The following is a 10,000-nucleotide window of genomic DNA, read 5'->3' as shown; positions in this document are numbered from 1 at the left end:
CTTATATCATCCTGCTCTTCCAACTAGTGTTGTAGCTTAGAAAGTAATGATAATAATATGGTTTCTGAATCCTTTGATACAGATCCAGCTAAGATTGGTACACGGTGCAAATTACGTGATATTAAGTTGTACCTCAGTATAAATCGAATTATTACTGTATGTAAGTCGAGGACTGTGGCTTTACATACAGGTCTTTGAATAGTTGGAAAAGCAGGACGCTATAAGCCCAGGGGCCCCAACAGGGAAAATAGCCCAGTGAGGAAAGGAAACACGGAAAAATAAAATATCTTAAGAACAGTAACAACATTAGAATAAATATTTCCTATATAAACTATTAAAACTTTAACAAAACAAGATAAAGAGAAATTAGATAGAATAGTGTGCCCGAGTGTACCCTCAAACAAGAGAACTCTAACCCAAGACAGTGGAAGACCATGGTACAGAGGCTATGGCACTACCGAAGACTAGAGAACAATGGTTTGATTTTGGAGTGTCCTTCTCCTAGAAGAGCTGCTTACCATAGCTAAAGAGTCTCTTCTACCCTTACCAAGAGGATAGTAGCCACTGAACCATTACAGTGCAGTAGTTAACCTCTTGGGTGAAGAAGAATTGTTTGGTAATCTCAGTGTTGTCAGGTGTATGAGGACAGTATGTGTAGGCAAAGGGAAAGTGCACCGTAACCAGAGAGAAGGATCCAATGAAATACTGTCTGGCAGTCAAAGGACCCCCATAACTCTCTAGCGGTAGTATCTCAACGGGTGGAAAGCAGTTGGTTGTCATAGCCATGCCTTCATAATAAGGCTCAACAGTGGACAGCATTCTAGAAATTTTATTCCAGCTTTTTTCAAGATTATGGTCTGATCTTCTTAATGTAGTGGTGGCACTTCAGAAGTTCAAACTATTTTCAAATGCCTTTCTGTTAAACCGTTGACATGTTTCGTTTCATAGTTTATGGTGGATATATTTTAATGTTGTTACCTTAGAATTTTAAGAATTTTTTGTTCTTAATTAAAGTTTAATCACTATTTTTCTATTTCCTTTCCTTACCATTTTAAGTATTCTTTTATTCATAATTATAGTTTAATCATTATTTTTCTATTTCTTTTCCTTACTGAACTGCTTTCCCTGTTGGAATTCTTTGGCTTGCACATCCTGCTACTCCAACTAGGGTTATAGGTTGGTTTATAATAATAATAATAATAATAATAATAATAATAATAATAATAATAATTCTGATAAGTTCAGGGTAAACTAAATACACTTGTCTCATGATTTGATAAAAATTTACAGGTTGAAGTAAAAATCGTACGCAATTTTGGAAAATAGAGATAGTTTTGTTTTCATAGTATGTAAAGTATCTAAGCTACCACTAGATGGTTCATTTATTCCACGATTGCTCTTTACTTTAGGTCTGTCATGGAGAACAACGATGAAAGGTAAGTTTGGAGTGGTGATTTTGTCTTTTACATTCAAGTGATTGTTATAATCGCCCAGAGGTTTCTCTGTTTTAATTATTTTATCCTTGCCTTTAGAGATGCCCTTGCTCTCTCAACGGATAGGTTAAGTTAGGCTAGGCTAGGCTAGCCTAGCCTAGCCTAGGCTAGGCTATAATAGGTTAGTAAGCTAGGCTAGGCCAGGCTAGGCTAGGCTATGATAGGTTAGTAAGCTAGGCTAGGCCAGGCTATGCTAGGCTATGATAGGTTAGTAGGCTAGGCTAGGCCAGGCTAGGATAGGCTAGGCTATGATAGGTTAGTAGGCTAGGCTAGGCCAGGCTAGGATAGGCTAGGCTATGATAGGTTAGTAGGCTAGGCTAGGCTATGATAGGTTAGTAGGCTAGGCTAAGCTATGATAGGTTAGGTTACGCAGCACTTTTGAATCTGCATATCTGAAGTATACCAGATTAATACATATTTTTCCTGTTGAAATTAGACAGTCATTATTATGCTAATATGTAATGTGTAGTAACATTCAATGCAATTTCATTGATTTCGATCTTAACCAGGTAAGAGTCAGTGTTGAAATTATCCTTCATATCCAAGAAACTTTTTATCATACTCAGCATCATAATGCTCTTCCTTTTTTACTTCTCTGCTTGATCTGTATATTCAGTGTTATATGTTTACAGCTTCATTACCCAGTGGACACTTAAAAGCAACCATTAAAAGGCAGAGTAGCCGAGTTTCGTGATACCCCCACTCAACACATTCATTGACTAACCATGGGAAGGCAACGTAGCGTAGTAGAATTTTGTTTATATCCACTGGTGTGAGAATACCTTGGTGTTATTTCCCCCCCATTTAATTCTCTGCTTTAATTTGAAACGCAGCATTTATGTCAGCATATAAAAAAAAAACTTTAAATTCCAATAATTTTTTATGTCTTTTTCAGCGGGACCTTTTTGGCATCAGAAGACATGGCAGATAACATAGACGCTGTCTTTGCTCAAATCGGTTTTGGTCGTTGGCAGCTCATCCAGATGTCGGCAGCGATGCTAAGTGGGTACTGTGTTCACCTTTTTGGGGGAAATAATTTTTTCTTTCCAAACAAAGAATGAAATTACTATGTTACGTAGCCTTATTCACTTTGTTAGAGCTGATAAAAATAAGTTATAGTCAAACAATCATTAGGGGGTAAGTGGTAACTCAACTGTATCCAGTTATGTTGGTATTTGAATTTATATGTGAGTTATTATTATTATTATTATTATTATTAGTATTATTATTATTATTATCATTATTATTATTATTACAAGCTAAGGTATAACCCTAGTTAGAAAAGCAAGGTGATATAAGCCCAAGAGCTCCAACAGGGAAAATTAGCACAGAGAGGAAGGGAAACAAGGAAATAAACAAACTACAAGAGAACTAATTATTTTAGAACTAATAAATAATTGAAATAGAATATTTTAAGAACAGTGACATTAAATTAGATCTTTCATATATAAACTATTAAAGCTTAAAAAACAAGAGGAAGATAAATAAGATAGAACAGTGTCTCCGAGTGTACCAACAAAAGAGAGACCTCTAATCCAAGACAGTGGAAGACCTTGGTACAGAGGCTATGACTCTACCCAAGACTAGAGAACAATTATATATATACATTAAGATAAAACGGATGGGACTGAGTATGACTGCTAAAATCACTGTTTTTGGATTCAATGACATAAAATGCGACAAGAATTATGTAACTGAATACTTGAATTTGGTTGTACGTAAAAGGTGTCTGGTTCCAATTCCAGTTTCACCAGAATGGATGCTCACCAGAATGTCAACCAAGCAAGGCCCCCCCCCCCTGCCTGTGGTGCCCAACCACAGTAGTGGCCTCCCCAGTAAAAAGCTTAAACTCACGATCACGGGCTGGGATCGATCTGCCGCCTCGCGAATACTAGGCAAACACGTTACCACTGTACTGTTGTTTAAGCTTCACTTTGATCTTACTCGCTCTTGTCTGGAATTTGATGGAGCCATAAATTGAAAAAATTGTCCTATTTTTCCATTTTCATTTTACGCCTATATTAAGGGGTCGGTTGTCTGATGTGACCTCTCTAACGCCTTCTATCAAAAGCATCCTCTTCCACCTAACCTCTTCTCTCCATATCATCCTTCACCTTATCTTGCCATCAAATTCTTTGCCTCTCTGTCGCCCCCCCCCCCATAGTATATTCCTCTCAAGCCCTCCTCACCTTTCCCCACCATCTGAGTCATGGAACTCATATCCCCTCTGTAATCTTTACTATGCCTGCCGTTCTTCTTCTTTTATTATTTTCCAATCTTCCAATCTTTTATTATTTTCCAATCTTCGAATCTTTTATTATTTTCCAATCTCCCAATCTTTTATTATTTTCCAATCTTCGAATCTTTTATTATTTTCCAATCTTCCAAGCCGAAATATTTCCTTAATCCACTTCAACAATGTCATCTCTAACAACCACTATAGTCCATTTCTTTTATCAAGGCAGATTTGCACCGACTCGCAGCGGTGCCCTTTTAGCTCGGAAAAGTTTCCTGATCGCTGATTGGTTAGAATTATCTCGTCCAACCAATCAGCGATCAGGAAACCTTTCCGAGCTAAAAGGGCACCGCTGCGAGTCGATGCAAATATGCCTCGCTAAAAGAAATGGACTATAGTTTCTCAGTCCTCAATCACACACCTCTATGTCTTTCTAGCACCAGTCAATAACAAATGATGGGTGTTTCTATTTCGCTTTCAATTCTAACAAGGTTGAATCAAAGGCATTTCGACTATCCTAGAGACCTTTATAAATTGTTATTTCCGTCCCATGGTGTCTCTGTTCGTCCTCTTCTACAGGACACTTCAGCTGCTGTTCAAATATGCTGATAGAAATTCTCTCTTCCTGGGGTCAGTCAGCACAACCCGAATCCATCTCTTGCAATTAGGTTGTGACGGGCCGAGAGAAGGTTGTGAACTCAAAGGCAGTGTGAAAGCAACTGAGTTAATTTATTATAGAACACTCTCCTTTATATACAAAACCTCAAGGCAACAGGAAATTATATTTTCGAGAAACAGACAATGTTACATAGGAGGAACGCAGACATGTTTATTCTGGTTCTTTTTAGTGCGAGGGAAGAGCGAAGATACAAGCATAAAATATACAAAATGAATTTTGTACGATCGTGTGACACACGGTTGGTACAAGGTGTTCTGCGGCTGTTTCGTCCCCTCTTATCACCAAGCTGTGATAAACACTTCAATCTCTTAAGAAGTGGGTCTATTCCTCTTGTAAGAAGTGGGTTCATTCTTTCTTATTAGGCTAAACGCCCAGGCTTTTCATTTCACTTTCTACTTCTGGAAATCTTAGCTGGCATTTCTAATGAAAAGATTTAGAATCACATGATTCTGTAAATCTTTGACACATTATTATTATTGTTATTATTATTATTATTATTGTTGTTGTTGTTGTTGTTGTTGTTGTTCTTCTTCTTCTTCTTCTTATTATTATTATTATTATTATTAGCTAAGCTACAACCCTAGTTTGAAACGCAGGATGCTCTAAACCCAAGGGCTCGAACAAGGTAAAACAGTCCAGTGAGGGAAGGAAATAAGGAAATAAATAAACTATATGTAAAGTAATAAACAATTAAAATAAAATATTTTAAGAACAGTACGACTGAAAATGATACACAAGAAAATTTATTATTTTAGATCATTATAATTGGGAAGATTTATAGAAAATACATCTGACTGGATGGTCACACGACTCCAAAGAAGACGAGGAATTTATATTTTCTCATAAAAGATAATTTCATGATTTATCTTCCATGTTATATGCAAAACATATGGCGAAACACTGGGAAATCAATTACAGTTCAAATTCCATTGTTAACTTTAAATAGCTCATTTTCTGTTCAGTGTTGGTAAGATTGGTTTATAAGCAACCTGGTAGTAGCAGCTCTACTGAGGAATTCAATTGAACCTCCATAATGGCTAAAGAGGAAAGAGATTAGCTATTAGTGAAGAAGTCAATTGAGCGTCCATAATGGCTGAAGAGGAAAGAGATTAGCTATTACTGAAGAAGTCAATTGAACGTCCATAATGGCTGAAGAGGAAAGAGATTAGCTATTACTGAAGAAGTCAATTGAGCGTCCATAATGGCTAAAGAGGAAAGAGATTAGCTGTTATTACCAGCAGCAAAGAATAGAACATGATAAGATGGCATAGAAAAAACTAAGTTGCCATAAGAACACTGACCTTTATTATTATTATTATTATTATTATTATTATTATTATTATTATTATTACTTGCTAAGCTACAACCCTAGTTGGAAAAGCAGGATGCCATAAGCCTAGGGGCTCCAACAGGGAATATAGCCCAGTGGGGAAAGGAAGCAAGGAAAAATAAAGTATTTCAAGAACAGTAACAACGTTAAAAATAAATATTTCTTAAATAAACTATAAAAACTTTAACAAAACAAAAGAGGAAGTGAAATTAGATAGAATAGTGTGTCCTCAAGCAAGAGAACTCTAATTCTGGTATTGAATGCAAATAGAGCAATTCTCGAAAGCAAAAGAACTCGATATAAATTATTAGATCTCTTGTAAAAGTGTTTTGTAGAGGAAGACTTTAAATAGATTCACAGGTGCAAAGGAAAGAAAGTGAATAGAACTTGCAGGAGTAATATTAGAATTAGGAAAGGGTGGAGTTATTGGACTCTCGGTAGCCACAAACACAAGTAGTTGGTTGAAAATGGAGGTGTGGAGTTACGAGGAATAGGAGTAGGCCTAAACTATATTTTCATCACCTTTGATATATCTTCATTTATACCTTAAACTGAAAGATCTGGTGTTTTAAATAATATAAAACATAGGAAAGGGTGCAGATATTGGACTCGTGGTAGCCACAAACACAAGTAGTTGGTTGAAAATGAAGGTGTGGAGTTACAAGGAATAGGAGTAGGCCTAAACCTAGAATTATGGGTTTCAATTTATTAATACAGCATACTATATTTTTATCAGGTTATGCAGCCCTGGCTTCTGGACTTATAGGCTCTACTCTTACAAATGCGCCAATCTCCCACAGATGCGAAGTGCCGGATGACATGTAAGTATCAATGTATGTTGCGTAAGATTTTTCATGATTCTGGCCGCCCCTTTCAATCAGATCTTCCAAGACTGTACTGTTCTGTATACCTTTAAGGCTGCTATATTCCTGATCAAGAAATTTGTTTTAATGATTTTAATAATAAGAATAATTTTAATAATAATAATCTGGGACTCTAGGGGAAGATGGACGGTTGGGCGTGCTGCCGTAGAGAGAGAGAGAGAGAGAGAGAGAGAGAGAGAGAGAGAGAGAGAGAGAGATTTGTTTTCATGCTGGAATCCAGACTTGTTTAATTTAGAATTATAGTTTTTCACAGTGGAATCTAGACTTTTATTTTAGAATTATATTTTTTCACAATGGAATCTAGAATTTTATTTTAGAATTATAGTTTTTCACAATGGAATCTAGACTTTTATTTTAGAATTATAGTTTTTCACAATGGAATCTAGACTTTTATTTTAGAATTATAGTTTTTCACAATGGAATCTAGAATTTTATTTTAGAATTATAGTTTTTCACAATGGAATCTAGAATTTTATTTTAGAATTATAGTTTTTCACAATGGAATCTAGACTTTTATTTTAGAATTATAGTTTTTCACAATGGAATCTAGACTTTTATTTTAGAATTATAGTTTTTCACAATGGAATCTAGACTTTTATTTTAGAATTATAGTTTTTCACAATGGAATCTAGAATTTTATTTTAGAATTATAGTTTTTCACAATGGAATCTAGAATTTTATTTTAGAATTATAGTTTTTCACAATGGAATCTAGACTTAGTTTATTTTAAAATTTAGATTTTTACTTTGTTTAGCAGCGGTACACGTATCCCACGATGAGGACCAGGATTCTAAAATCTTAAAAAATCATTAATTGAGGACTTGCTGTCAATATATTTATAATAAAGAAAGGATATGTTTGTCTCAATTATGATATTTCAGGAGTTGAACATAACTGATACGAGGATACGAACTGAAAGTAATTTTTACTGCAACTATAATTATACTTTATTTTGTTTGGTCTGAGGCTCATTCAAATAAGAACTTCACTTTGTGATGAAATAAAAAAAAAATCAGGATTTGATTCATTATTGAGCATATTTTCTAAAGCCATATAAACCTCTTATTCAAATCTTGAGTATTTTTATTGGCTGAGAATGTCACTGGAACTGTGTAACTTCCACATATTATTATTATTATTATTATTATTATTATTATTATTATTATTATTATTACTACTACTTGCTATGCTACAGCCATAGTTAGAAAAGCAGGATGCTTTAAGCCCAAAGGCTCCAACAGTGAAAATAGTTTATCCACAATGCCTCATTTACTGAGAACATTCGTTATGAATAAAAAGTTCTTGGTTAACCTTTACTTTCTCATTGATGTTAGTTGTCATGTTTAGGAAGGTCATGTTCTTTTTTTGGTAATTAAGACTGAGATGCTGGCTCCATAAAAAAAATTTCATTCCTCATATATTTCAATTATTTTCAGATGACCTTTTTGCTCTGAAATACAAATCATGTAGTTTATTTACATTTTAAAATCTTGGAGGTTGTTAATTTTCGTCTTTCACTAAAGTCGAGACTTGTCTTTATTATGTAAACACAAGTTTAATTTTGAGAAATTTTTATATCAAATATGAAAATATATCCCTTGGAGTAAACTAATCTGATTGGTAACGTCTCTGCCTGGTGTTTGCCAGTCGGGGGTTCGAGTCCCGCTCAGACTCGTTAGTGCCATTTGTGTCTGCAACATTACCATCCTTGTGAGCTAAGGTTGGGGGGTTTGGGGGTGCCTATAGGTCTATCTGCTGAGTCATCAGCAGCCACTGCCTGGCCCTACCTGGTCCTAGCTCGGGTGGAGAGGAGGCTTGGGCGCTGATCATATAATATATGGTCAGTCTCTAGGGCATTGTCCTGTTTGCTAGGGCAATGTCACTGTCCCTTGCCTCTGCCATTCATGAGCGAACTTTAAACCTTTAAACCTTTGAACTTAATGATAGAGATTATAGGAATTGAAAGTTATGACCCTCATGCTCCAAATGAAACGAGACAGGGAACCAATTTTTTTTATCGTAATCTGTAATGTAATTGAATCGATTTACTATTTGAAAATATATATTTAGAGATTTCTTGGGTTTGCAAAGGAAATGTACTTGGAGCTTCAGATTCAACAAAAGTTATTCGAGGTAATTAAAGGAAAGTTGGAAATTTACGCATATTGTATACAGCATTTGTGTACCCTGTTCTGTGTAGTAGCCTTGCATGGAAGTACTTGATTACCCCCTAAACATTCTTGTTAAGCAAAAATCAAGAAAGTGATGGATTATCATTCAAAATGATGGAAGAAATAAAGTGTTTTGTTTTGCTTTGTGAGACTATGGTTTGGAATACGCACTGTATTATTATTATTATTATTATATGCACCATAAACCAATTACAGTAATTTACAAATATAGTTAAATTTGAAACACTAAAAATGTGCATACTATTTTGCATTCATTAAATTCCGTTGCTTCCTCTATTTAGATATGAATCGTCAGGGTCATATGAAAGTGAGTGTCACTACCCGTATGACACAGGCATCACCACATTCAATGACACTGGCACAGTGAATATCAGCCTCATTAGTATTCAGCCAACCATCTCTTATAATGGTAGGTAAGAGTAAATCAAGCATTTATCCCGTTGCAAAGTAACAACTGTGTTTAATCTAACATCTGTATTAACTGCACTATCATACGAGCTTATAGTCGCCGCAGAAATTGCGGTCGAAATAAGCGCCGCCCCTTGATGACGTCATAGCCAATCATGTTGTCTCCCGCGCTAATAGCCGTCATAACACATCCCCTTAAAGAGATCATAAGTTAGAATCGCCTGCGACTATTGAATATAGAAAAGTAATGGAATGAATAACAGGGTCATTTTCATTCACTGAAAGAAATTTAGAAAAGAAAAACAAAAGAAATAATAAACCTGATGTGGAGGAAAAAAACAAAACAGTACAAGAGAAAGATAGACTATAGAGGCGCCCTTGCAAAGGCTATGCCTCAAGCCCGAACCTGAACCTGAACCTGAGTATAGTTTGAAATTTGTAAAGGGATGTATTGTGACCGCTGCTAACGTGGCAGACAACGTGATTGGCTATGACGTCATAAGGGGGTGGGGCTTATTTCGCCTGGAATCTTTGCGGTAACTATGGTATACCACAACGATAGAATATTGATAATAGTCTTCATGTTTCTTCTATGAGCCTGTAAGCAGTAGCAACCTGAAGTAAGAAAGAGGTAAAATAAACCAAATATCATAGGTCTTGATCCTCTATCTATGGGTAATTCTAATTCTATATTGATAAATGACGGAGCAGCTAACTGACTATTGCCAAGGACTCGGTCAGTTAAGGCGAAAAATTCTAAAGAATGACACTGAGATAT

General features: G+C 35.5%; 1 protein-coding gene across 1 annotated transcript in view; it reads left to right on the top strand.

Moving 5' to 3' along the window:
* LOC137645401 (solute carrier family 22 member 20-like) overlaps positions 1 to 10,000 on the top strand; it is a 35,562-nt gene that overhangs the window by 11,475 nt on the left and 14,087 nt on the right. Inside the window, exons 2-4 of the mRNA XM_068378206.1 lie at positions 2,389 to 2,495; positions 6,475 to 6,559; positions 9,096 to 9,223. Coding sequence (XP_068234307.1) covers positions 2,414 to 2,495; positions 6,475 to 6,559; positions 9,096 to 9,223 — 295 coding nt within the window. The 5' untranslated portion in view covers positions 2,389 to 2,413. The remainder of the gene's footprint in view (positions 1 to 2,388; positions 2,496 to 6,474; positions 6,560 to 9,095; positions 9,224 to 10,000) is intronic.

The sequence above is a fragment of the Palaemon carinicauda genome, chromosome 1 (assembly GCF_036898095.1).
Source record: "Palaemon carinicauda isolate YSFRI2023 chromosome 1, ASM3689809v2, whole genome shotgun sequence".
Classification (NCBI taxonomy): domain Eukaryota; kingdom Metazoa; phylum Arthropoda; class Malacostraca; order Decapoda; family Palaemonidae; genus Palaemon; species Palaemon carinicauda.
This window is presented reverse-complemented; position numbering and strand designations above follow the sequence as displayed.